This window comes from Acinonyx jubatus, chromosome D1 (assembly GCF_027475565.1).
Source record: "Acinonyx jubatus isolate Ajub_Pintada_27869175 chromosome D1, VMU_Ajub_asm_v1.0, whole genome shotgun sequence".
NCBI classification, from domain to species: domain Eukaryota; kingdom Metazoa; phylum Chordata; class Mammalia; order Carnivora; family Felidae; genus Acinonyx; species Acinonyx jubatus.
The window spans coordinates 95193065-95221025 of record NC_069390.1 but is presented as its reverse complement, the minus strand read 5'-3'; the positions used below and the strand labels follow the sequence as shown (position 1 = coordinate 95221025).

Genomic DNA, 27961 nt, shown 5'->3' with positions numbered 1-27961 from the left:
TTTGCCACACCATGCCTGGACACTACCTAAGTTTACCAGATCAATAGAGCAAGCAGCCCATGACCAGTCCTGCTCTCACAGTGGGGAGGTCCAGCAGCTTTCCAGATACTACATGCAATAGTGGTGGCCTGCTGTACTGTTCTGAGCCCCCCTCTTTTCTTGTGGGAAAAGGGGGCACAAGGAGCAGAATTGGAGGGAAGGTTCTCCGGGCCATCTCTTGGGGGAAGAGGCACCCATGTAAGGTGACAATGTCACCCGTGTAAGGTGACAGGCACCCGTGTAAGGTGACAATGTCCTCTTAGGCTTAGAGAAGAATACCTTGAGTTGCAAGTCAAGGTCTGTCCCTGAATCGTAAATTAGCAGCTGAATCTTCCTGGGCTACTGTTGCTCACATGTTAAATGAGCATATCTCTTCCCCCTGTGCCCTGTTTTGCATCAGCCACAATTTCACCAATATTCCTAGGATCTGAAGGACTGATCAAGAGGCCCCAGGGCCCTGTTATCTCCCGTCACTTGGCTCTCGCTCTCTCTGCTGCATCACTACTGGCCTTGCCTTGGTTCCTTGGACACAGCATGCTTCATGCCAACATACAACCCGTACATTTGCTCTTCGTTCTACCAAAAGTCTGTTTTCCCCAAGTCTCCAATCTACTATTTCCCTCTCATTATTTAGGTCTAAGCCAGGTGTCACCTCCTCCAAGATACATTCTTTCTCTGCCACCCTAAGGAACCCCCATCCTTTCTCTTAGTTACACTCTACCACATTACCTTGTTGTGTTATCTTCAAAGAGATCATCACCATCTGAAATCCTCTTGCTTATAATGGGACTATTTGATTCTTGTGCATCTCCCTTCACTAGAATGTGAGTTCTCTGAGATCAGGGACTACATCGGTCTTATTTGTGTACTGGTAGCATCTGGAACAGGCCCAGCATACACTAGCACTCAGCAATTATGGGATGGATGGACAGATGAATGGATGGATAGATGGATGGATGGATGGATAGATGGATGAGTGGATGGGTGGGTGGGTGGATGGATGGATGGACAGAGGGATAGATGGATGGACAGATGGATAGATGGATGGATGGGATGCTGTGAAGGCATGTGCAAAAGAACGGACCATTACACCCCCTGGCCCCAAGAAAGTTCAAGCCTGGACAGAACAGCCCGATGCTAAGAACCAGCTACAAGTTTTCAGATGATCCCTTTGACTAGCAACAGGGAAAGCACACAATTGGCCTAGATATGCTGGTGCGTTCAGCAGGTTGGTGCTGTAGGAGTTGATGTCTTCTCTGGGGCTGCCCTTTCACAGCAGCCATCGGGCCTACACAGGCTTCCTATAAATCTCTGCCTTCCCCAACAATGCACAGCTGGGCCTCCAGCTCACCCCCCTGCATAAGCAACCTCACCCCTCTGTCCTCTCGCCAAGGTATGGGAATGTCCAGGGCTGGTTGTCTGGCTTTAAATTGACCCCCCCCCCCCACCGACCCCCATCTCCTAATTTGTTCCCCGAATCACAGCTCACCTCTGTCCACTCTTGCATCTTCAGTTAGTCTAACTGGGTATCCTCTCAGCCCCCATCACATACATTTATCTTCCAACTGCCTTTGGAGTAAACGTTGTCCCGTTGTACTTGCTGGCTTTGTTTCCTGAGTCTGTGTGTTGAGGGGTAGCAGTGGCCTGAGCATCATGGAGCAGGCTCCCGGATCACCTGCCCGGACGTCTGAGTCACCTCACCTGAGACTCATGTGCCGTGCTCAAGCCCTTGTGGCTCCCTGTGCTGACCTTCTGCCTGTCCCTTGGCTGGAAAGTACTCTAAAGATAATTAACAGGCGCTTTTGACCGAGCACTCACTACGTACTAACAATCGCTTTACAAATATTATCTCATCTAATCGTTAAAGAACCTTCCAAGGCAATGTCTTCTTACCCCCGTCTTGTAGATCCGCAAACAGGCCCTGAGGTGAACTCATCCAAGCCACGTGGTGGCTGCAAAGTGGCGGACTCCAAGCTCAGATGGGTCCACAGTGTGTTCTTTTAATTACCGTGCAGAGCCGCCCCGAACACATACCAGGCTTTGCTTACCTAGCGGTACCTCAGTCATCAGATCCTGCTGCTGTGGCTCCCTGCCCTGCCCCAGCAGGCAGGCCCTGCTCATCTCTTGTCTTCCTGTGAATAAATAGGCCTGCTTCAAAGAATCTGAATGTGACAGCTCCCTCTGTCCTCTGGCCATCTCTCACTCACAGAAATGAATTTGCACCAGAAGGTCTTGTGGTGTTCAACTTGCTTGTTGCCATGGCTTGGCCTCCCCGTCTCACAGTTCTCGGCCAGAATCGTTATGTGCTTTGAGGGGCTTGTTCACAGACTATTTTTCTTGCCATCCCATAGCTTGTCAGGAGCAGCTGACATCCCGCCATTTGTCAGCATGAGAACCAGGCCTGTCTTGATCGTGCCAATGGTGGTGTTTTGGCAGCTCTCGAAGCAGCCGGGAGCCCTGTTCTGCTCCACCCTTTCTAGAACCTGTGGAATGATTCCTTATCTTCTGCAGCCCTCAGATATGCTCCCCTGCTTGGTGACACATTCCTGCTCCAACTGCGTCCACATTTGCAATTGAGGCAACAGAACAAAGGCCCACCTCTTTTAAAATGGCAGCCTGGGGTCCATTCAATGAATTTGGACTGCTCGGAAAGATGCTGTTGACTCTTGCCAAATGGATCCCCTATCCAAATCCGGGAGACACCCTGAGCAGACCCACCACATCCTGCATGGCAGTGGAACAGTGGACTGGGGCCCTGGCTGGCAGCTGGGGAGTGGCGAACAGTGGGGCCACAGGCAAGAGATCAAAACAAGGTGGATGGCGTCAGGTAACAGCACGCATGCACGTTGGTGTCATTCGAAAGCAAAGGGGACTCACATAGGAGCAAATCAGGTAGAAGGGCTTAGCCTTCAGAGGACCCACCCCCCTGCCCTGCCCCAGGCAGGATGGCACAGCCCAGAGTAGAGGCCAGGTCCTGGGGGCTTCAAAGAGAACAGACAGGATAGAGGCAGGATGCCAGGATCAGGAACAGCGTGACAATGGCAGTGAGCATTTGTTGATCAATGAACATTTCCTCTGCATCAGGCCCTGTACATTAGCTCATTTTACCCTCACAGCCCAGTGAAACAGAAGCTGTTACCCTTCCTACTTTGCTCATGAGACAAGTTAAGAGAGGCTAAGTGAGTTGCCCAAGGTCACACAGCTACCAAGAGGCAGACTTAAACCCGGGGCCCTCTGACAACTCTCTGTCACAAAGCACTACGAGAGCATTGCTGTTGAATCTGTGACAGGCTGAATTTCCCCTCTCCTCTAGGTTTCAAGACCCACCTAGAATGGGAAGCACTCAGTGCTGGAGGGTGATTGCAGCTCCCAGCAGGCTTCCCCAGGGGAAGGCCAGGCTTCCCTGGGGCTTTGCCCGGTGTTCATTGGACAAAGAGTTGGCTCGTCCAGAAGTTTCAGTCTGTTCAGCTGTTTGGACCAGACTAGGGAGCTAGACTTTTCTCCTTCCAGATGCGAATGCAAATCGCGTTAAAACATCCAGCTGTTCCTTCCCGTCCTTCTTGAATTAGCCATCACTCGGGCGTTTAAACAGAGATCCACAGTAGTGTCCCTTTCTTGGGTGTGTGAAATTCCCAGACTGTGGCACAGTTAACGCAGCCGCTGCAGCCCCTGTGGGTTTCGGAGTCAGCAAGGTGCTCAGTGTCAGGCGTGAAGGCAGCCATTCATTCTTCTACTTGGGCAAATCACTTAACTTTTTGAAAAACATTTTAATTTAAATACACGTATAGAAAAGCACATAAATCTTAAGTGCCAGCTTGATGAATTGTCACCAAGGGGACATACTTATGGAATCACCATCCGGGTCAAGAAATAACACCATGACCAGCACGCTGAGGGCCCCTTGTCCCCACCCCGCCAACACGCCTCCTTTCTCTCTATACACCCCTCCTTCCCAAAGGCAACCATTACCGCCAATGTAATACCACATAACTCTGCTGAGCCTCATTCCCCAGTCTCTAAACTGGCTACTGCTGACCTTGTAGTTGTTGTGGAGCCAAATGCGGCCTTGTGAAAAGCACTTTGAGGATGTTATTATTGGTAGGCACATGAGCCATATGAACAAGGTGGGACACCTTTCTGAAGTCGACCAGATGGACTTTGCCACCCGAGAAGAGTGGCCAGAGGTTTATGACGACGTCTCTAGCTCTCTCCTCAAAAAACTACAGGGATCCCTGAGAAAACGCCCTCCCCTCCTGCCTTTTGCAACGGTTCTGACTTGTGCCTATATCGATAAGAGACGAGAACAAAGCCGGGGCTACCCAGTTCTTGGATCTGACTGGTCAGATCACTGCTCACCCTTGCTCGTGCCATGGGGCAGCTCAGTGGCCAGTCTGAAGCAGAGCTGGGGGCTCCCTCCTGTCCAACAGGACAGTGAGGGGTGAGTGAGACAGTGGAGGGGACTTGTCGGCTTGGAGTAGAGACGGGGGAGGAGGGGAAGCTTCTGTAACTTCAGCAATGCTTCCAACATCTGGTGCTACTTGATTTCATCGCACTGAAACAGTCCTAATAACAGGCCTGTGAGTGACACCATTTTTCATTACAAGACTGACAGGTGGGAAGGGAAATAAAAGAAAGACAGCATCGTGGGCTAGTGGTGCTGTCAGATTCCTCCAGCAGCAGAAGCCACTTGCCTGAGCCTGTCTGAACCTGAACGTGCTCTCACAGCGTAGGCCCGGAACCTTGTAGAGCTGGCGTGGTCAGTGCAAGCCCCCTGCTTATGAAGTCAGGGCTGCGAGTTTGATCCCCCCATGGGCCAGTTAGCCGCGCTCAGTGGCGGGGCCCCACGCTGTGCCCCAGATCCCACCTGGCTTTTTTGGCAGCTGGCAGGAGTGGGAGACGGGCAGAAGTATGAAAACTTGCCAGTAGGGATCTAGTGCCTCTTAACACACGGCCTGCTGATGACTTTATTGTCACGTGGCCTGGGGGATTTATCAGTTTGGGGGAAATGGGGTATTCATAAGGCTGTAGCAAAAAAACACATTACAGGCTCCTGCCTCCTGGAGCTTGCATTCTAGACAATAAACAGCGAAATGAATGCATAAATAAGACAGCTTTGCATTGTAATGTTTGCTGTGAAGAAGACACAACAGGACAATAAGACAGAGTGTCAGAGAGAGGGGTCCGTTAGATGGGCACACAAGGAAAACCACTTGGAGATCTGAACGGTGGGAAGAAGCCAGCCTAGCCAAGGCCAAGGCCAAGGCAGAGCCCTGCAGCCGGAGAAGAACGTAGATGTGAAGATGCAAATGAACTTGCCCTGTTGGAGGAGCAAGACGAAGGCCAGCATGGCCGGAGTGTGGTGAGTAGGCTGCGGGCCCTGACGCCCGTGGGCCGTGGTCAACGATTACAGCTGACCCTTGATCAACTTGGGTTTGAATGGCCTGGATCCACTTAGACACAGATTTATTTTCTATAAATACAGTACAGTAGTGTAATACAGTACAATGTATTTTCTGAATAGCATTTTCTTTACTCGCTTCATTGTGAGAATATGATATTTAATGCATATGACCTACAAAATACGAATTAATCAACTGTTTGTTATCGGTTAGGCTTCCGGTCAACAGTAGGCTATTAGTAGTTAAGTTTTGGGTGAGCCAAACGTTTTACGTAGATTTTCGACTGGGCAGGGGGTCAGCACCCCTCCCCCTGCATTGTTCAAGGGTCAGCCTGTACTGTTTGTAAGCTGAGAAGTTTCTGTGGGTTCTTTGCCTGTCCGCCCAAAGATCTGAGGATAGATAGCATCAGGAGAGTCCATAAACTTAGAAGAGAAAAATTTACATCTATTTGGTTTCTAAATTTAAACTGAAATGTGTTATTTCCTTTAATTATGAATGTGGGCAGCAAAGCATACTGGTATGAACTATACCTGTGACTTTGTCACTAGTCGTGTCAGTATAGTGCTGGTCTTAGACCTACCTGTAGCTCCAAGGTCACTGTAGCACAAAGATGTAAAAATATTTTACAACTGGATTTCTTTTTTTTCCCCCCAGTGCTTATTTATTTTTGAGAAAGAGTGCACAAGCAAGGGAGGGGCAGAGAGAGAGAGGGAGACACAGAATCCGAAGCAGGCTCCATCCAGGCTCCAAGCTGTCAGCATGGAGCCCGATGCTGGGCTCAAACCCACGAACCGTGAGATCATGACCTAAGCCAAAGTCACACGCTAAAGTGACTGAGCCACCCAGACAGCCTGACAACTGTATTTCTGTGTAATACAGTTATGCAATACAGTAAATAGAATAATCATTTTTTAATTTTTTTTATTTTATTTACTTTTGAGAGAAAGAGACTGAGTGCTAACGGGGGAGGGGCAGAGAAAGAGGGGGGACACAGAAGTCAAAGCAGGCTCCAGGCTCCAAGCTACCAGCACAGAGCCGGACGTGGGGCTCGAACCCACAAACCGTGAGATCATGACCTGAGCCAAAGTCGGACGCCTAACTGACTGAGCCACCCAGGCAGAATAATCATTTTTAAACATTTCTAAAGAAGGGGTTCACAGACCTCACCAGAGTGCTGAAAGGGGCCACAGGCATAAAAAAGATTAAGTCAATACAGACTAGAACAGCATAATCTGCTTTAGTTTTCAAGAGACCCTTGAAAAACTACATTTGGAAGAGGGGAGAGGAAGAGGCGGGACCACACCTGAGCTCCGTTTACATAGGTTATTACATTTAATCCTCACAGCAAACATAAAAGACATTATTTCACCCATTTTAGAGAGGAGGAGACTGAAGCCCGGACTGGAGGTAATTTGCTCAGCTGGCGAATGGCAGGGCTGGGATTTAAACAGACATCTGTCTAACCCCAAAAGGCAAGAAGGCCCATGGCCGGTGAACGGGAGACTATGACAAGAGGTCAACGGTCAACATTTGCTCAGACCCTCCGGTGGCTGACCTGCCAACCCCTTCTTACCTTCAGCCTGGTTCTTAACTGAAATCTGCCCGCATAGGCCAATAATACAGCCCTGAGCTGAGCCAACTAAATATTTCATGGGGATTTTAATTTAAGTCTAAAGAAATTCATCCAACCCTGAGAGCAGACTGTCACCTCGAGAAATAGCACCGGGGAGCCCTCGGACCTGCGAATGACATCGCCGCTTCCCCAGGAATACTAACGCTGCTCTGGCCCTCTGCTCCCCGAGCATTACTGAGGATGGGCCCAGCCCAGTGAGCACGGATAAATCCCACCCATTTGGGCTCAGACCGGTTCGCGAAAGCTCCGATCAGAGCCTCCCCCTCGATAGGGGCGGGCAGCCTCGGGGGCCCGGGTGCTGGCTGGTCGGTGCGTGCGTGCGTGCGTGCGTGCTAACTGGGTGCTCTTGTCTTTGCCCTTACCCCTGTTCCCGTGTCCTGAAAGCAGAAGGGGTGGGGCTGGCATCCAGTGTCCCCAGTGGACGAGGACGCCGGACGTGGTGCAGATGGCATGTGAGCCCTGAGAGTGAGTTCATGCTCGGCCCCAGTGCCCACGGGGAGGAGGGGGAAGACAGCCTGCCTCCTGTGGGAGGAGAGCAGATGTGCGCCCTTCTCAGGCATGTTATTAGGAAGGCCTAAATGATGACTTCTGCCGAAGCTCGCGCCAGGAGTGGGAGTGAGCTTCCCCCGTCTCCTTCAGAATCCACTGCCGCTCTGCCTGGTGACCTCAGTGAGTCATCGCAGGTCCCTGGGCATCTCACTAGGCGGGGGGTGGCGGGGAGGGGGGTGGAGGAAGACACCTAGCAGGTAAATCGATCAAAAGACAGGAAGTAAGCAGATAATCTAATTTCAAATGGGCTGAGCTGCAGATGTTAATCTGTTCCACTGCACAGCAGGGACTGAGGGCCGGCCAGAGTCTAGAAACTGGCTCCATGGAGCCAGCCCTTCCTCTTCTCTCCGGCCACCGGGCCCAGCGAGGACGTGACTGTCCTCACCATCCCTAGACTTTCCTGGGGGGAGAACGAACACCTCTCCCCTGACAGCCGCCTGTAAGCACAGAGCCTGGGCAAGCTCTCTCCTGAGCGGGCTTACGGGGGGACCGGGCCTGGGAGGGTATAAGGGGAAAAGGGAGCCCTCTGGCCGGGATCCAGGGCCCCGAACCTGCCTTAGGCTGGAGGATGAGGATTGTATCTGACCGCATCCGGGTCATGACCTGAATCCGGTTGTAACATTCTGACTTCCTGATAAAATCCCCCCTGCTTACAGGCACGTGTCAGACATCTGCCTGATTCTGCTGTCAGCGCGAAGGGACTCGAGGGCAGGCCACGTTTGGTGGCTTGTCCTCCCGTGTCCTGCACCGTGGGCCGTCCTGGTTGTTCATTAGGGACTCGCCGTGTGCCCACTTTGGGAAAATCACTGTGCCCAGTGCAGCCATCAGAAAGCCACATAAATGGTCCTAATACTCCATATGGGTCTGAAGCTCACTTTCTCCTTGTCCTAGCTCTGTGTACTTGAGCAAATTACTAACCTCTCTGGGCCTCGGTTTCTTTGTAAAATGAGACCAATGGCAACTTTGAAATGCTATATGCATTAAACATTTTAAAATCCTTGTCCCTGCTTCTTATAATCCAATGGGGAGCTAAGATATGAATGTCTACAACGACACTAAGAATAATTAGAAAGGCTAATATCTTCTGAGTTATTCTGTGCCAGGCAGAGGCTTTGCACGGCTTCCTCATTTAATTCCCACAGAGGCCCCATGAAGGTAGGAACTGCTGTTATGCCCACTTGATGGAAGAAGAAACTGAGGCACAGAGAAGGTAAGTCCTTTCCCAAGGTCACACAGCTAGTAAGTACAGAGTTCGAGTACGAGCCCTGGCCCCCTGTTCGAATCCAGGGCATTATATGGCCTATGCCACGTGAGTGGTATAAACAGTGTCTTATCACCTTTGGTGATATGAGGACGGGCTCATTCCTGGGGAGGCGATAGAAGTTTTTGCAGAGGAGGTAAGCTGTGAATGGGCTTGGAGGGTAGGTGGCGATGTGGGTTGGACATTCTAGGTGGAGGAAGCAACACCTTGGGAGCCACTGCTGTCAGGAAGTACAAGGTGTTTGGAGTCAGCCGAGCCAGACTGGTGCAGGGTGGGGGAGCCCAAAGGGTCCTGGGAAGTGAGGCTGAAGTCACAGGAGTTCATGAGGGCGGACTTCAGGGGAGTGAGGATCGTGGATAATTTTTTAAGAGGGAGAAAGGGTAGAGTTGTCGTGGTGTCAAAGTTCATCTTTTTAGAAAAAGAATATTAATAGCCACTATGTATTGAGCATCTGTATATGCCGGGCCCCGTGCTTTGTGCGTTACATGTCATTTGTCCTCCCAACAGCCCTGAGCTGGTGATTATCATCTCCACTTACAGAAGCGAAAAGTGAGTTTGGAGGGGATGTAAAACCTACCCACTGTCACACAGTCGGTGACTGGCAGGGCTGGAACGTGAGCCCGATTTGGCCTGGTGCCGGTGATGCGTGGCAATGGAGTCAGAGACGTGGAGGGAGGGCTGTGTGTCCTTGACATTGACCTCATTCAGGAGGGCCGGGCAAGGGACTGAGAAGAATGGCTGGCTAGGAGGTTCAGCAAGATAAGGGCTGGAAAGCATCTCTGGGACGTGGTACCATGTCCAGCTGGCTGATGTTGATGGAGTGGGGGCATGGACATCAGGTTGCCCTGTGTGGAGTGGTATAAATGGCACACAAGCGGGGCGCCTGGGTGGCTCGGTCGGTTAAGCGTCCGACCTCGGCTCAGGTCATGATCTCGCACTCCTCGAGTTTGAGCCCCACATCGGGCTCTGTGCTGACAGCTCAGACCCTGGAGCCTGCTTTGGATTCTGTCTCCCTCTGTCTCTGCCCCTCCCCCACTCATGCTCAGCCTCTCTCTGGTTCTCAAAAATGAATAAATGTTAAAAAAAAATTTTTTTAAATAGCGAACATGGGGAGATAATAATGAAGATGGTCCTTTCTTGCCTCTCTTTAATCTTTTTTCTTCACTAGAGCCAATTGAATTTGGTGCAGATTCACGATACAGCCTCTGAAATGAAACTGCCCAAGTTGGAATCCTGGCTCTGCCTTTTATTTGCTGTGCAACCTTGGGCAAGTTCCTTAACCTCTCTATGCCTCACTGTGCCCTGTAAAATGGGGATAATAATAGTAACTTACCTCCTAGGGGTTTTGTGAGCAGTAAGTGAGATGACACACATAATGTGCTCAGTCCAGCTCCTGACACACAGGAAGGGCTATAGGTGTTAGCGAGGTTAGTATTCCAAACTGTATCTTGTAGGCCATCCACTGCTTAAAATACTCAGGGCCATCCAAGTTCTTTTCAAGCTGTCGCCTCTTCTGCCTGCCTCTCCAGCCTCATCTTATAGCAGGCTTCTCAGTCCTGTGTCCTCCAGCCACTCTGGCTTTCTTCCAATCTCTGGAATGCACCAAGTCCCTTTCTGCCTCGGGGCCTTGGCACATGCTGTCCTTCCACTGGGCGTGCTCACCCCAGGCCTTCTCACAGGTAGCTCCTATTCAGGCAACTGCATCTCCTCTGGGGGAAGCCCCCATAGACCTCCCAGACTCTGTCAAACCCCTTCTTGTACCTTCTCATAGTGCCTTATATGACCCTTTTATAAAACCTGTTGCAGCTGTAACTTTACAAATAGTTCGACCGTCTCATGACTGTCCACCTCCCCTCCGGACTGCGAGCCCTCTGCCGCACGGGGCCACGCCTGTATCTCAGCACCTTGCACGCTGCCTACAGCAAGGTGGAGAGTCCGTAAAGAGGGGTGAGGGAATGCTGAGCATTGCAGAGGAGGAGGGGACAGTGGGGGCTGTGCAGGCTGTTGCTGCCTACCCCGAGAGCCCACACTCAAGGGGGGAACCCGGGACACAGCGCCTGCTCAGTGGCCCCATATCATCCTCAGCCAGGGCCTAATGTGTGTTAGTTATCCTTCCCTGGCAAGCCTCCCTGATGGACTCAGACAGAGCTCCTCCCTATCTGGGTATTTATATGCGTTATGCCCGCTCCCATCTTGCAGCCTCAGACCGGCCTTGCTTGGAATTCTGTAAGCCTCTTCGATATACAAGGGATCTCCAGACACCATTACCTTGGAGTGAAGGTTTCCAGGAATGCTCAGTACAACCTCATTCTGTGTAGCATTTTCTCATTCCAACTGTAGCCTCCCAAAGCTTTCCAGAGTTAAGTAACACAATTACAGAGTTAAATAAATGGCAGCAAAGAATGGGAGGCACTATGGGGCCTGAGTAGCAGGTGAAATAAGGGATGTACAGATGTGACTGGCAAAGGGGCGGAAAGCGGCTGGCATGGAAAAACAGCCGGGCCCCCCGCCGCCCAGGGGGCAGGAAACTGAGGACTTGGGGGTGGGGGGGGGCAGGGGGACCCGGTAAAAAAAAAGCCAGAGAAAAAAGATCTAGAAGCCCATCAGAGATAGCACAGCGGATCCGAGAATTCAAAGGAAGCTGGGGAGGTCATTTCATCTGCTGTCCCCAGAGGAGGATCACATAACAAGGAAGACACTGTGGGAAATGACTGAGTTTGGTTTCCAAGCTGAGTGTCCATTTTTTCCCTGAGTTTTCTAAGCGTGGGGACAGCATGAGGCCTCAGAGGGTCCTTAGGTGAACCTTCAGAGACAGGCAGCCACACCAGAGAAGCACGTCCTGTCAGCACAGCTCTGTGCATGTCCCAGGTCACCCGGGAAAGACCACCAGGGGCCAAGTGTCCAGAGGCCACTGCCCTACCTGGAAGTAGAACAGCCTGGCTGCCCCCGGCACCCCCGCCCAGACGTTCCTACTCATCCCGGGTTAAGATATCTCATCCCGGGTTAAGATACCGTCTCCAGAGGCCCTTGTTGAGATTATCATCCTAAAGGCAAACATTTACCGAGTACTTACTTTGAACCATTCGCTTTCTCAGCAATTCTAGGAGGTAGGCACTGTGATGACCCCCACTTTGCATATGAGCAGACTGGGGCTTAGAGAGGTTCAGTGTGTCGCCTAAAGTCACAGAGCAAACAAGTGCGTACTAACAGAGTCGAGACAGGTCTGCCCCACACAGAAGGCTGAGTCTTAGCCCTGTGTCAACGGCCACTCCAGACATAGGCCCAGCATCTCTCTGGACTCTCCCAGGCATTGCCCACACTGTATAGCCCGGTAAAATGAGTCCCAGAGAGGCCGAGTTGCTCTGGGCACATGGCCTTCCGCCCTGTCCCACCTCTCTTTAGCTTGGTTCTCTGGGAGGTGGGAGGGGGAGGCTGGGCTGAGGCCACCGGAGGCCATCGGCCAGTGCTGCTGGGGCACTGCTGAGGGGATGGGAGCGCATGTTGCCCGAAAGAGGGCAGCAGCTCTCTGAAAGAGGAGAAGGACACAGAAGAGTGTTCCCTTCGGGCTGTCCGGGATCTGCGGCCATCAGACGCCTTCCCGCCTTCCCGGCGGTAGTGGTGTTCTCAGGGAGGCGCAGGGTGGCGGCAGCAGGTTCAGGCGACCCGGGAGCCCTGCTGGGAACCTGCCGCCTTCTTCCCAGCCAAGCCCCAGCTCCCGCGAGGAGAGCGGCAGCCACACTGGGCCTCCAGGCTTTGATAGCAATGGAGGCAGTTGCATGACCCCTATTAAACTCCACGAGGCAAAGGATAGTCTGTTTTGGAAGTCACCTCCAGGCTGGCTCCAGCCTGCCCTCCCCTTGTAAATTCTACAAACATCCAGGAGATAAAAGAGGGGGATCTCTCAGAGGCAGAACATTAAGCTCTTCAAAGAACACTTTCAATTGAAAATGGGGAGGAGAGCGGGTTTTCGGAGGGAATGTATTTATACGCCCCTGTGTGCCGGCGCGTGCGCGCGCGCGCGCGCACACACACACACACACACACACACACACACACACACACTCTTAACACCCCGAGACCAGGACCACCATGCTGCATACAGAACTCTCTACCAGTTCTCTTTTGTCAGCTCTCCCTCTCTTCCTCTGGCTCTGGGGGTCCCAGCCTTTTCTGGTTTCCCTGCCCGTGGGACCGCTCCCGGACCTGCTCTCCAGATGGTGGTGCACTTTCCTGACCTCTCTGGATTTCCTTCCCCTGCCTGGGGTCCCTGTCGGCTGCTGCTCTTTGCCGACACGTCTGGCAGTTTCCTCCTCTGAGCTCATTCTCCCCAACTGCTCCACAGCATCCGATTCTGCCGACCGCCGTCATCTCCTTGAGCAAAAGGAGTCCGTTAAACTAAGCTCCGCCTCTTCTAGCAAAGCGAAATGCCAAGCGTGAGGTCTGGGAGCTGGAAGAAGAGTTTAGAGGGCATTTGGTTGAACCCTTTCATTTTACAGTGGCTACAGCTTTGGCCCAGAAAAGGGAATGACTTGCCCACGGGCACCGTGAGTTTGTGGCCCAGCTGCAGCAACAGCCGGGTCTTGAGATGTCCTGCCCTCTGCTTTTTCCACGGGAGAGCACAGCCCTCCTGCTGTGAGCAGCCAAGAGACCCGGCAGGGCTGGCCTGGGCTATCGGCATGCCCGTACTTCCTTCCTTCCCCCACATTGACAGTTGCTAACAGTTTAACATTCCCACCTCACTTTGACCGTCCATTTGGTTTCGTGGCATATCATCTCATCGAAGATGGCTGTATAGCATAATGTCTTTTTTTTAAGGTTTACTTATTTATTTTGAGAGAGACAGAGGTGGCGTGAGTGGGGGAAGGGCGGAGAGAGAGAGAGAGGAAGAGAGAATCCCAAGCAGGCTCTGTGCTCACAACGCAGAGCCCGATGCGGGGCTCCAACACAAGGGAGTGTGAGATGGTGACTTAAGCCGAAACCAAGAGTAAGACACTTAACCGACTGAGCCACCCAGGTGCTCCTGTAGCAGAATGTCTTTTTAACTAAGACGAAATAAAATGCAGGCACATCTTTTGGAATAACCTGACCCTGAGAGGTTGTTGCTGATACTTCAGGATGCATGGAAGCCAGGGTAGACAATTACTATTCTATACTAAGTTGATTAAGTGTAAGAAACAGCCACGAGCACACCTCCATGGTTTCTTCTGGCTTTTTCCCACCCCACCCCTCCTTTCCTGCCTCCCCTGCCCCCAACTAGTTTGGGAAGCGTCTCTTTGTGAGTGGGCAGAAATGCCCTGTCTGAGCCTGGGGCACACACCCCCTCTGGGTATGTGGTAGTTCTTCTGTAAGCACCCAGGAAAGTATCACTCCTGTGACACCGTCCATTTCCACCTTTCTCTCCATATGGAATTGTTTTACCATAATGTCATTGTTGGCCAACGTTTATAAACGTGTGCCATGATTTCCAAATTTCAATTCAAAGTTTGCCCTTTTTGGAGGAAAGCTGTGTGAGGAAAAGAAACTTGGGGATAGAGGGGCGCCTAGGTGGCTCGGCGGCTGAGCGTCCGACTTTGGCTCGGGTCATGATCTCACAGTCCGTAGGTTCAAGTCCTGCATCGGGCTCTGTGCTGACAGCTTGGAGCCTGGAGCCTGTTTCAGATTCTGTCTCCCTCTCTCTCTGCCCCTCCCCCACTCATGCTCGCTCTCTCTCTCTCTCTCTCTTTCTCTCAAAAATAAACAAACATCAAAAAATTAAGAAACTTGGGGATAGAGTTGTTGAATTTGGTGAATTTGGGGGGTGGATGGAATATGTGCTCTTAAATAATCAGAGGAGGGACCAGAAACTGTGTACCTTTGCCCGTTTTATGAGTTTTGGTTTTCCTGATCTTTTCTTCAGTTCCTTCAATCCAACCCACTTAACTCGTCTCCTCCAAAGGTTCATGCAGGGCTTGGGCTGCCAATTGGCTGGAAACCCACACTCATGAGTCTGACATCGCACCTGCTGGGCCTTTGTGCTTGGTTGATTTCTGTTGCTGTACCCCTGTGCTCTCGAGTGGGCCTCCAGCCAGTGCCGCTGTCATCGGGGAGCTGAGGTTCTGAAAGGCCCCAGCAGCCCTCCAAAGTGTCCCAAATGAAGGTGTTAACAATCTTCTCATCAAACTTCATTTTTTAGTCTCAAGGATTGATTCACTTGATAGCAGCGATCAGCGCTCTCTTGGAGAAACGCAGAATGAGCACAATGAGGCATTCACATGTTTATTTTTTATTAAAAATCTCTTACGTCTTCACCCTTGTTTCTTTTATTTAAGCCCGAACTCACTTTATAAGGCCCTGAGTTTGTTAACCTATGCCAGGATCACGTGACCGCTCTGGCAGACAGAACACGGACCAGGAGTGGAGACTCAAGGTTGAAATGCAGAAGAGACTGACCTTTGCCAATGGATTTATCCTTCTTGTACACAAATCTCAGATTCCCTTGTGTGCACAATGAGGGCCAGCGTGTCTATCTCTCTATTCTCTTTGCAGTGATTTAGGAAGAATCATGTACGTGCGTGTGTGTGTGTGTGTGTATATGTGTGTGCACTCGTTCAGAACAGCCCGGCCTGTTTGTAGATGGCCGGACACTTCCCTTTCTTATTTCTCTCTACCTCTTCTCCATCAGCTGATCCACCAGAATTAGAAGAAGGAGTTAAGCTGAAATGGAAACCAGTGGAGGCCAGTCTGAGATACACGCCCCGGTTATAAAACATGGCTCTTCAATATTAGTGGTAGTCAGGATCACGTGGGCAACTTGTTACAAATACAGATGCTGGTGACCCGCCAGCACAGTCTGATTCAGGGGGTCTGGGATATGACTCAGAAATTTGCATTTTAAGGGCACCTGGGTGGCTCAGTTGGTTAACTATCTGACTTCGACTCAGGTCATGATCTCACGGTTCATGAGCTCAAGCCCCATATCAGGTTTTCTGCTGTCAGCACAGAGCCCACTTCAGATCCTCTGCCCCCTCCCCATCTCTCTCTCAAAAAAAATAAACATTTAAAAAAATCTCTCTGCCCCCCCACCCCCTCAAAAATAAATAAATATTAAGAAAATTTAGAAATTCGCATTTTTGTAAGGCCTGCAGGTGATTCTGATGCTGGTGGTCAGAGACTAGATGTGGAGAATCCCTGTTAGAGAATTTCTGGGAAGGGTCCTCGCCCTGTCTTCACCTCACATCCTTGGCTTAAGGATGAGGTCAAGGACATCTAGAGACATGAAGCGACTAGGCTAAGTTAGTTGATGAGGGCAGCACACAGACCAGAACTGTGTACAGTTCTGGGCTTGTCCCCTCCTTACCATGTGCAAAGGGAGCCGACCCAATAGGAAGAAATTGAATTTGCTTTGCCACAGGATGGGTTTCAGTTAGGTTCAAGGAAGGACTTTCTGGCCAAGAGGAGCATCGAGGAAGCCTATAGCATCTCCTTACCCAGAGGGCTTGAATTCAGGACAGACTGTTGTCCAAATTGGGCACCTGAGGTGCAAGTAGAAGCAGGAAGGAAGGAAGGAAGGAAGGAAGGAAGGAAGGAAGGAAGGAAGGAAGGAAGGAAGGAAAAGAAAGAAAAGAAAGAAAGAAAGAAAGAAAGAAAGAAAGAAAGAGAAGAAAAGAAAAGGAAGGGAGGAAGGAAAGGAACGAAGGAAGGAAGGAAAGAAAGAAAGAAAAGAAAGAAAAGAAAAAAGAAAAGAAAAGAAAAGAAAGGAAGAAAGGAAAGAAATGTCCTTGGAACAGATTCTGGTGGTTTTGCATGAAGGGCCAGAGACCCTTCTTTTAGTTCTATGGCACCTGAATTTTAACCTTAACAGCAACGTAAGTGGCCAGTGGTCCCGGAGGCCCCGGGTCCAGCCCCAGCTCTGACAAGGACAGACTCTGTGACGTCAGGCCACCAGCTCAATTTGAGCCTCCGTGTCCTCACCGTGAAATGAGTGGGGTTGCATTAGATTGTTTCTCATTTCCGTGGTTACATCATTTTTGTTTTTCACTGTAACTGCCTCCCACCACGCGTCCTCTACAACCTGGCAACTCCATCAAGTTCTGTTGACAGAGCAAATTAAGAAGTTGAATTTAAAAACTACTTGATGTTGAGAATCCAGCAGCCTATGTGCCAGTTTTCCCTTGCCTAGGGCGTTTCGAGACTATCTCTGAACAGTCTGTAGTGATGCCCCCGGCTTTTTATACTTACTGATGTATTTAGAGGGGTCTGACCTCAAATGACCATAAGTTATAGCTTCAATACCCATGTCCTGTTATGTTCAGGCCTGGAATGTACTGTGACTATCTAGAGTCACTTCCCACACAGAGAAACCAGACTAGAGTGACATCTCCCCAGTAGTGATGACCTCTGGTCACAAGTCCCCATACCTGCATCTAACAAGGCCACCCCACTGATGGGCTTTCTCTGTCCTTTCAGAAAGCAGACCTGGCTGTGGCAGGCCTCACCATTACTGCTGAACGGGAGAAGGTGATTGATTTCTCCAAGCCATTCATGACTCTGGGAATTAGCATTCTTTACCGAGTTCATATGGTAAGAGACTTATTTTATAAGCATTTATGTCATTAAAGTTATTTGCATGCAAACACTGAGTTATATGGTAATAATGAATGACTCACGGAAATATTTAGATTTCAAGACTTAAATGCAAATGAGCTGGGCTATTTTTTCCCCCATCAGCTGCACGGACTTGCAAACAGGAAGAATGGAAAAGTCACACTTGTGGGCTTTCCAGTAAAAATTGCTTCTGCCTCACTGAATAGAGATGACCAAGAGTGATTGCTCATCCCTTGGTGTACAGGGTGTGGGACCACAGAGTGGTCACTCTGCTTCTGCCTGGGGACAGGGTCCCCAGTCCCGATAAGTTATCCCAGCCTTTTCAAGGATCTCACCGACTCCCCGGTGCACCTTGGTTCACGCCAAGCATTGCGTCTGGTGAGGGAATGTAGACTCTTTCCTCTCTGGGTTATCCATACTGGTGAATAGATAACATCGCTTATCTCTGGTCTGTCCCCTCTTCTGTATCCTCGAAAAAAAAAGAAAAACAAAAGAAAAGAAAGGCTTCTCTGGTTAGGTTGGCTGGCATGAGTACAGTGAGCATCTACAGGAGTTTGTGAAAGCACACCAATGGGCAGTGGAGGACGGGCCTGCCAGGGTACCCTGGCTGTACCCCATCCACAAAGTGGATAATAGTTACGTTGCCTGTGCAGAGTTGACTTTCTGTAGTTTTCTTACTGAACTAGAAGAAACTTGTTCTCATCCTTTCATCCAAACTGTCTCTAAGCGCACAGCTGTTACGTGGATCCCCCCCAGTACTCGAGTCATTATAGGTGCCCAAGGTCACGTTAACATGATGTCTTCCAGTGTGTTACCTGGCACCACCAAAGGCTGCCCTACAGGGGAGGGATCAAGAGCTCATCCCACGGGCCAGCTGAAGAAGTGACCCTCTGGCTTCTGACTCCTTCTCAGGCCCCAAATCCCAGCCCTGCAGAAAGGGGATTGCCTGTATTCACAGTCCCAGCCTGGGCGCACAGAGCTGGTAGCTGCTACGGCCCATTTCTGCAGGAGGAAAGGTCCCCTCATCACAGAGCCCATTCAAGCAGCTCGGAAGAGCGCTGTCTTGTGCTGGGCCTCAGCATCCATCACGATCACGGATCACGGCCCGTCTTAGGAAAGGAGGCCAATCCTCTGAGAGGGGAGGCAGCATCGAAATCCCAAGCCCTCTAGGCTAAAACAGAAAAAATGTGAGCAGTTGGTCACTGTAGACGCTGTCACTGATGTGTGTGTCTCGTGAATTAAGGGGGATTCTGATTCCCTCTCCTCTTTTTCACGACGAAGAGAACTCCGGTTCATGGAGCACCTCCCATGTGCCAGACACCTGTGATGTTAGGCACTCTTGTTATGGGTTGAATTGTATCCCCTCAAAAGACATGTTGAAGTCCTAAGCCCCAGGACCTGTGACTGTGACCTTATTTAGAAACAGGGTCTCTGCAGATACAATCAAGTTAAGATGAGGTCTTACTGGATTAGGGTGAGTCCTAATCCAATGAGAGGTGTCTGTATAAAAAGAGAGAAATGGGGACACAGGGGAGAAGACCATGTGAATTTGGAGACAGGTTGGGATGATGTATCTACAAGCCAAGAAACGCCAAGGGCCACCTGAAGTTTCAGGTGACAAGGAGGGAGTCCTCCCCTAAAGCCTAAGGGGCGCCTGGGTGGCTCAGTCGGTAGAGCGTCCGACTTTGGCTCAGGTCATGATCTCACAGTTTGTGAGTTCCAGCCCCGCGTCGGGCTCTGGGCTGACAGCTCAGAGCCTGGAGCCTGCTTCAATTCTGTGTCTCCCTCTCTCTCTGCCCCTACCCTGTTTGTGCTCTCTGTCTCTCGTAAATGAATAAACGTTTTAAAAAAATTTTTATAAAGCCTTCAGAGGGAGCACGGCCCCACTGACACCTTGATTTTGAACCTCTAGCCTCCAAACTCTGAGACAGTGCATTTCTGTTTTTTTTAAGCCACCCAATTTTTGACACTTTGTCATAGCAGGCCCTAGGACACCAGTATACTCGGGTTATTCTTATAACAGTGCAAGAGCAGAGTTCAAACCCAGGAATGGTGTGATTCGAGCTTGCTCTCTCTGTGACACCAGGCTTGCCACCCCCTCATCTGTGTGATCTTTTTTGGATAACGTGTTCTGGAAAGCATTCTTGTGTGCCTTCTCTCATTCGGTCCTTCGGACTGTTCTTTGAGAAAAGAGGGAAGGTATTGTAATTCCAAAGTGACAGGTGAGGAAGCTAAAGTCACATTTGGAACTAAATACAGGGCTGGGCCTGGAAGCCAAGTCTCCTAATTCTGGGGACAGTGTTCTTGTCACCCTTACACCTGTCACTACTCCCTCAGCTATTGTCCTGCCAGCACAGTCTCTTGAACCCACCCCACCCCATCCCAATCTTGCTACCGAGCCCTGAGGGAGCATCCCAAAGTAATGGGGACATAGAAGCTTTCTCCACGCCACATTGCTGTGGCCAGGCTGTACAACTAGGCTCTGGCCTTGATCTCTTGATGAATGCCAAGGATTCTAGAGCCTCGCTCATGACCCGATGGACTGTGTGGGCGAAGGCACCTGACACCAAGTGTTTCCACTCACTGCCTGGGGACATCTGCTGTTAGGCTGCCCTCACCACCCAGGCCACCACCGCCTGGAATATCAGCTCCGGCCAGAACAAAATTCCCATTCACCAACCCTCCGGACACCCTTAATTGGATTGTTGGCCAAGTGTTTCCTACCACCACAAACCCATGACCGCATTAGTTCTTGGGTTGTGAAGTTTTATGTGTCAGCTTGCCTTGGCTGTGATGCCTAGATTTCTGTGAAGGTATTTTGTAGAGGTGATTAACCGCTATCATCAGTAGAGGAGATTACCCTTGCTAAGGTGGGTGGGCCTCATCCAATCAGTTGAAGGCCTTAAGCGCAAAAACAGGTTTCCTGAAGCGGAAGGAATTCTGCCTCAAGACTGTCGCTTAGAAATCCTGCCTGAATTTCCAGCCTGCCTTATATATTTGGGCTTAACTGCTCCCACAATGGCATAAACCAATTCCTTAAAGTAAATCTCTTTACACACACACACACACACACACACACACACACACACACATATCCTGTTGGTTCTGTCTCTCTGGAGAACCCTAACTGATACGGTTCCCCTTTCTGTTCAGGACCCCTCCCCTCTTCCAGCCTAGTACGCCACATGGCTGCTTAGATCTGATTTATCACGGGGGGCCGAGCTGGGTAAAAACTGAGTACTGGCATGAACAGCTTACCCTAAGCAGAACTGACAGTTTATGCATTCATTCAACAAATATTTATTGAATGCATTCTGTGTGTGAGGCAGTTTGCTCAGAAAGTACCAGAAAGTCAGCTGGGGAGAGAACAATCCTGAATCAATGAAACCAGAGGAGACCTGGTGAGAACAAATTGGAGGTGAACTTGGCCGCATCTGAAACATCTGTACCCTGAACTGGCAGAAACAGCGGATGCCGAAGGATAGCCCAGCCGAGTTCACCACAAAAGCCTAGATCTAAAATTACACAGAGAAGCTATCTTTCATAAAATTGTGTTAAGTTAACAAAATTAAAGTTGAATACTGAGTATTTATTATTTTGTGAATTTTCTCTAATCGATAGTTGCCTGTGAACAACTATATGGTAATTTAATTTCACTTATAATCTATTCATGACCTAGAATCTCTATCTTTATTCTATGTCTGAGGTCACCTGAGTCATGAGTGATTATTACCAAAAAGTGAGCATCTGGTGATAGTCGAACCTGTGTGCAAAGGTTAAAATAATTAACCCAGAGTATAAATGCCTATTTAGAATATATCGCAGAACCCTCCAAAATAATAAGGATGGCAGGAATGTCTGTGAAGTTGAAAGGCAATCAGAAATAATTCGGGAATTTCCGACAATCTGAGATTACCTAGGGTTTTTCTTGAACATGGAATCACCAAGAGGTAATTATGTGGTCCTCTCCTTCTTCTCACTGTTGGGGTATAACGTCTGTTTCTGCCCAGGCATCTCTAGGACCAAAATCAGAAGAATGTTTCGCTCTCTGGACCACCTACTCCCTGCCGCTCAGAGGCCAGCTGAGCATTCTGGCTTTGGCATTTGTTGTTGTTGATCCCTCCCCCGCTTTTGAACACTCTCTCCATTCCTGGGATCCAGGTCACAGTTTCTTCCTGCTGTTCTGATCGTTGCCTCTCCTGCATTTCTGTGGACCCCTCTTTCTCTGTCTGTCTACTCCATGAATGTCCCTGACCCATTTTCCTTCTCACTCTGACAACTCTCTGCTTGGGTAATCTCACCCACTACCAAATCTGTAAATCTGGCCCTGACCGCCCCCCTGAATTCTAGAAGCGTATTCTGAACACATGACTAGACATCACCTAGATGTCTCACGGGCCCCTGGATGTCTCACGGGCACCTCAAAAACAGTGTCAGAAGCTGTATTCAGTCTGGTTCTGCCTGCTTCTCCTCTGTCCCATCTCAGATCATCGCATCTCCGCCCAGTGAGCTGAGCTGCCCTTCACTTCTCTTACCCCTCCACCTTCACTTGGTCAGGTCACCTCCTAAACAGTTCTCAAGTATGCTCTCCACCCCCCCCCCCCCCCCCACTGACTCCACCTGGTTCAGGCTCTCTCTGTCTCTAACCTGCTGCTGCCATTATGGTGGCTTGTGTTCTCCTTGAGGGTAGAGTGTTTCTTATGCAGTACAGTATCTTCATCAAAGGAGCCCAGAGGCGCCTGGGTGGCTCAGTCAGTTAAGTGTCTGACTTTGGCTCAGGTCATGATCTCGCGGTCCGTGAGTTCGAGCCCCACGTTGGACTCTGTGCTGACAGCTTAGAGCCTGGAGTCTGCTTCAGATTCTGGGTCTCCCTCTCTCTCTGCCTCTTCCCCACTCATGCTCTGTCTCTGTCTCTCTCTGTCAAAAATAAATAAACATTAAAAAAAATTTTTTTAAAGGGGGGTCAAGGGCATTGCCAGCACAGTGGAGTGAAAGTCCTGGAACCAGATCAAACACGTACGAGCTGCATATCACCCGTGTCTCAGTTTTTTCATCTGCGAAAATGGGTTGTCATGCAAATTTGATGAGGATACAGCAGTACATAAGTAATGCACTTACAGCAGTGCCCGACATATACACAAGAAAGTGTTAGCTGTTACATTTCGTAAATGTATGTGACTTGCTGAGGATTGTAGTTTTTTAGTTTACCGTTATTTTTTTTAAATAAATGGAATCGTATCAGCCTCCTACTTCAAATCATTCACTGGCTGCCCATCATTTGCAAGACAAAGTCCATCCTTCTCAGCCTGGAGAGTAAAGCTGATTTTTCCTGTTCCGCGCCTCACCGCAGGCATCTGTACCGCATACTGCTCGCCGCTTCACCATCAAGCTGGCCTCTTCCTGTCCCCTACCTGGGTTCATGCCCATCTGCTTGCCTCTCATCCATGTAACAGACTCCTCCCTAGCCTTCAATACCCAGCTCAAATGGCACTTGCTCTTCAGCGTGAGTCCCCCGGATGGAGCCGATTGCTTCTTTCCCCGAGCAGCTGCCCCCTGCCCACACCTCTAGTATAGCATTCATATGCTGTGTTGCACTATTCTTCATCTCTCCTCAAGTGGATCCTAGTGGGAGATACATTGAGGAGAAGGTACCCTCTTGTCAGGCCATACATTTCTATGATCTGATTTCTGGTATGGAAACGTGATCATCCCAAACAGGCAATATTAGCTTCGTAACTATGGAGAGAAGAAAGGCAGGAAGGAGGATGAGGGAAGTACCCTGTGGTCCTGTGGGCAGTGAGCACCACCTTCCTTTGTGGCTCCTGATGGCGCCGTACAGAGCCCTAGGAGCCTGACTTCCGTTAGGAGGCCTAGTATCCCAAGCAGCAGAACGAATGCCCTAAATAGATTTCTTTTTTTTTTTTTTTCTCCCTGACCTTGAGTCCGGTGGTCTTGAGAACAGGAAGAGATGGGAGGCAGATATCACGGGCATCCTAGGGGCATCTTCTGCTCCAGGCCTACATGGCTGCCACCAGGACTCACTTCTCCCTCCCGCCCTGAGCCCGCGTATCCTACATGCAGCATCGTACCCACCTGACGGGGCATCGGAATCCCTGGCCGGGGCCAGATGATCTCCCAAGCCATACATACGGGGTCCAGCCATTAGAATCTGAGGTGTCCCCTGGTACTCTACGGATGGGAATCAAGTGACAGGACATCTGAAGTTCAAGGCTGTCTCGATTTCCTTGGCATATCGGCTCCTTCATTCTTACTGAGAAGTTCTGCATATACTGTAACAGTAGAACCCCTAGGCCATCTGCAGTGCCAGGTTTAATGAAATTGACGCACACCATAAGCTCTCAAAGATCTGTGTGAATGGAGGGGAGAAGAGCCCAGAAAAACGAACACATTCCTATTTAACATTAGAGCGTCTCATGCAGTTTCTGCTCTCTTTCTGCAGCAGTAATTTGCCTAATGATGTTTTGCTCAGATTAATATTAAAGTAAGTTTGTATTCCTCAAGCACGCACCGACTGTTGTAGCAAGGCATCATCAGAGCGTGCCGGAAGCCAACCTGAGATTTGACATTTGGCATAGATAGCCCCCAGATGCATAATTACATTTAAAAAATTCAGAGTTGACATATTCAGCGAGGTTGGGTGTACGTCCAGGATACTTGTGTGTTGACTAACATCTGCCTGGCATCTCTTTATTTATGGAGCTCGTTCGCCTATAGTCTCTGGTTTCATACAGCAATCCCCTGAGGCAGGTAGTGGGATTCCCGTTTTACACGGAAGGACTCTAAGGCTAGCGGTGGCTGGCGGTGCCATGGAAAGAGGAAGGAGCACAACGGTGGAAGTTGTATTGATCCGAGTTTCTGGTCTGCAAGTTCATACACTCCCAACTACCCATCTTTATGGTATAGTTGGGTGTATTTCTCTGCGTCAAGGCCTTGTGTCAGCGGAATTTTCAAACTCCTTTCTTTTTCGACTTAGAAAAAGGAGGGAGGCACCTGGGCGGGGGGGGCTCAGTTGGTTAAGCGTCTGACTTTGGCTTAGGTCATGATCTCATGGTTCATGGGTTCGAGCCCCATGTGGAGTTCTGTGCTGACAGCTCAGAGCCTGGAGCCTGCTTCGGTTTCTGTGTTGCCCTCTCTCTCTGCCCCTTCCCCACTCATGCTCTGTCTCTCTCCCTCTCTCTCTCTCAAAAATAAACAAACATTAAAAAAAGGGGGGGGGGGTTTGGAAGTTCTCCATGTCCAGTGTGGAGCTCAGTGAGGGGCCTGAGCTCATGACCCTGAGATCAAGAGTCAGGCACTTAACCAACTGAGCCACCTAGGCTACCCTCAAAATCCTTTCTAATCTGAGGATACTATCTATACTATACCATACTATACTATGCTATATACTATATCGTACTCTATTATCCCATATAGTGTCCCAAGCCAGCCAGAGCACCTTGGACTACCTTGAAAACGTAACTTTACTGTTTTCTCCCTGTACTGTCCCGCTCTACCTCCGATTAACAAATGGGGAAGTTTTATACTCTGTTCTTTTCCCTTAACTCCTAGCTAGAGTCTTCTCTGTCAAGAAAAGTAAAAAAAAAAAAAAAAAAAAAAAAAAGACAGTAATTAAAAAGCGAGAGAGAAATAAATGCCAACATTAAATTAATGCCCAGCATTTTCGCTGGATATATTACCCATGTTTTCAAGAAGGTCGGTTTCATTTTGGAAAGACTGTCTAGAAAAATGGAGAACAATGCTAAGTAAACCAGTGAGTCATTTCTAATACTGCTTAATACGCTGCTGTAAGAAAACAGAAAATGAATCGAGTTCTGTTCCTTAAAGCTAAGCAACATGATAGCCCATATAATGGAAATGTGGTTTCCTGAGCATATGATCATTTTAACATGGGTTATTTATTGAGCGTTCCTATCCCAAGAAGCTCAAGGTGTTTTATCAACATTGCTGTAGTAATTCTCACATTCCCCCTTCATGTTGATTGTTGGGTCCCATCTTCTGGAAGAAGGAAATCGCACCCAGAGATGTTGAGCAGCTTGTGTAGAATCACTCAGCAAGTCAAGGTCAGTGCCAGGATTAGAACTCAGGTCTCCTCATACTAGACTTCCAATCAGCAGAGTGAAAATAGATAAGCTGGTATGTGGGTTACATAGGCAGCAAACCCATGTGGGTAGTTTTTGTGAGGAGGGATTAATTGCTTGCTTTTGTTTCTTTTCTTCTTGGCTTCAGGGGTGGGAAGTGCGTGGTAGGCCCAACTATGATCAAGGCAGCCCATTGCAGACACACTGAGGAAAGCTGTCCATGGGTTCCCAGGGTGGGACAAGAGGAAATCATCTTCTTCTGCCTCTTCCAGGAGACATGGAGACTTTGTTCTTTTATCGCTTCAGCCCTAAAGAGTTTTTATTGCCCGCTGACCACGGCCAGTAGTTGAAAGAAGACTCTGAATATGCTGCCATTTAGTTCTAAAGACTGGCAAAACCACATGGAGGGCATGGGGAGAGCAGAGGGGGGCAGGAAGAGAGTCAGCGTCACTAATTTGTGTGATGTCACCACTAAGGAAATGGTGACTAGGATACACAGCCCTTCCAGAAACACGGAAGAACCCGCCACACATCTGACCCACTCTGTGACTTTGGCGGAAAGGCTGAGGCGGAACTGAGTTCCAAAGGTTGGAATCACTGGCTTCTAAAAGCCATGTTTCCAGAAGAGAGCCTGGTATTGCGCTAATGGCTTCCCTGGAGAGCCCTGGCGAGTCCTCACGATTCATGTATCATAACACACAGGAATGCTAGTAGGAGTTATGGAAAGTGACTGTGGCCACGTGGCATTCTCCCCCCAAGCATCTTTAGCGTGTGTCACTACAAGACAGAAAAAGGGATTTCTTGTCCGCTGAGCAAGAATCAATATAAAGAGAAGTTCCATCCTTTGTCACTTACTGCCTCCTCCCTCCCCCTTCCCTCATGGCTACCATTAGAGGGAAGCCAACACGTATGTAGCCCTTACTGTGTGTTAACTCATCTAGCTCTCAAAACCACCCCCTGAGGTAGGTTTTATTGTTACCTTCATGCTACAAAAGAGGAAATGGAGGCCCAGAGAGGTTAAGTCACCTGTCCAGGGTCACTCGATTGTAAGTGGCAAAGCTGGGATTCAGTCCTGGGCAAGCTAGCTCCAGAGTCTGTGTCTCAATTCACTGCCTGTCCTGAGTCACCTGGCTCTGGTGTCCTTACGCATCTGGCTCCGGACCCTGGGAGAGCAGCAGCATTCTGACTATAATTCATTTCTTCTAGTACGCATAGAATTCAGTATCACTCATCAGGTTGTTTTTGTGGATAAGAGGGATTTTCTTTATTTTTAAAATTATTTTTTTAATGTTTTTATTTATTTTTGAGACAGAGAGAGACCAAGCATGAACAGGGGAGGGGCAGAGAGAGAGAGGGAGACACAGAATCCGAAGCAGGCTCCAGGCCCCGAGCTGTCAGCACAGAGCCCGACGCGGGGCTCGAACTCGTGGACTGCAAGATCATGACCTGAGCCAAAGTCGGATGCTCAACCGACTGAGCCACCCAGGCGCCCCGATAAGAGGGATTTTCAACATGCAAGGGGAGTTTAGGGCCACTTTGCAGGTCCTGTGCTAACATTCAAAGGGCCTTACCATGCTGGGATTGCCATCATTTGGTGACCAGCCCCTTGAATCTTTCCCACCATCAGACAGCATCATGAGTGCTGGCGCTGGTGTGGTCAGTCTGAAGTACGGTACAAACGTCAAGGAACTAGTTAAATTTTGGTGCCATCTGATCTTCAGCTCCGTCCGTGGGGCTTGGCCTGTCCTAGATGGTTGGGGCATAGACTGGATATAATCAGTTATCTGCCTCCAAAGTGGCTATCGTCCCCAGAAGCAACCGGCCCAACTCGCAGTCAACAGAGACAGATATAAATCAATACAAATGCCTATCAATGTGACAGAGTCAAAATAAATGATGACGGGTATAAATAAATAATGTGTAAGCGCACTTTAAGGGGTTGAGATGGAGTAGGTTGGGATCCTGCTGGCATTGGGGAGCAGGCGTGAGATTAATTAGGGAGTTTATTGGAGCAAGTTGCAAAGATAAAGGAGGAAGAGGGAGACACGGTACAGCTGCCATCTGAACGAAAGAGAAGTGGCATCTCTATGGCGCAGCTTGACGAACGAGCACCGGAGAAATTGAAGGCATCACCACTGATTTGAGCAAGGCACTTAACCTCCCCGGGTCTCAGTTCTTCCATCTGTCAATATAGAGGACTGGGTATTGAAATCAAGGGAACATTGCGAAACATTTTGAGTTCTCCAGGAGGAAAGTATCACCATCATATATCTCTGGGTTAAGGAAAAGCTGTTATTCGGAAGAAATGCCCGTGGCATATAACACCTGATTTGCCCCCAAGCACCAGTAACTCAGATGTCTTTGGGGAAGGAAGTGTTCTGATGCATCCGCACAGAAA

The 27961-nt window shown here is 49.6% G+C and overlaps 1 protein-coding gene across 3 annotated transcripts in view; it reads left to right on the top strand.

Annotated features, from left to right (window-relative positions):
* Positions 1–27961, top strand: part of GRIK4 (glutamate ionotropic receptor kainate type subunit 4) — a 428197-nt gene that overhangs the window by 365523 nt on the left and 34713 nt on the right. For all 3 annotated transcript variants that reach the window (XM_027036757.2, XM_027036756.2, XM_027036754.2), the window contains one exon: positions 17327–17440. In XM_027036757.2, coding sequence (XP_026892558.1) covers positions 17327–17440 — 114 coding nt within the window. The remainder of the gene's footprint in view (positions 1–17326; positions 17441–27961) is intronic.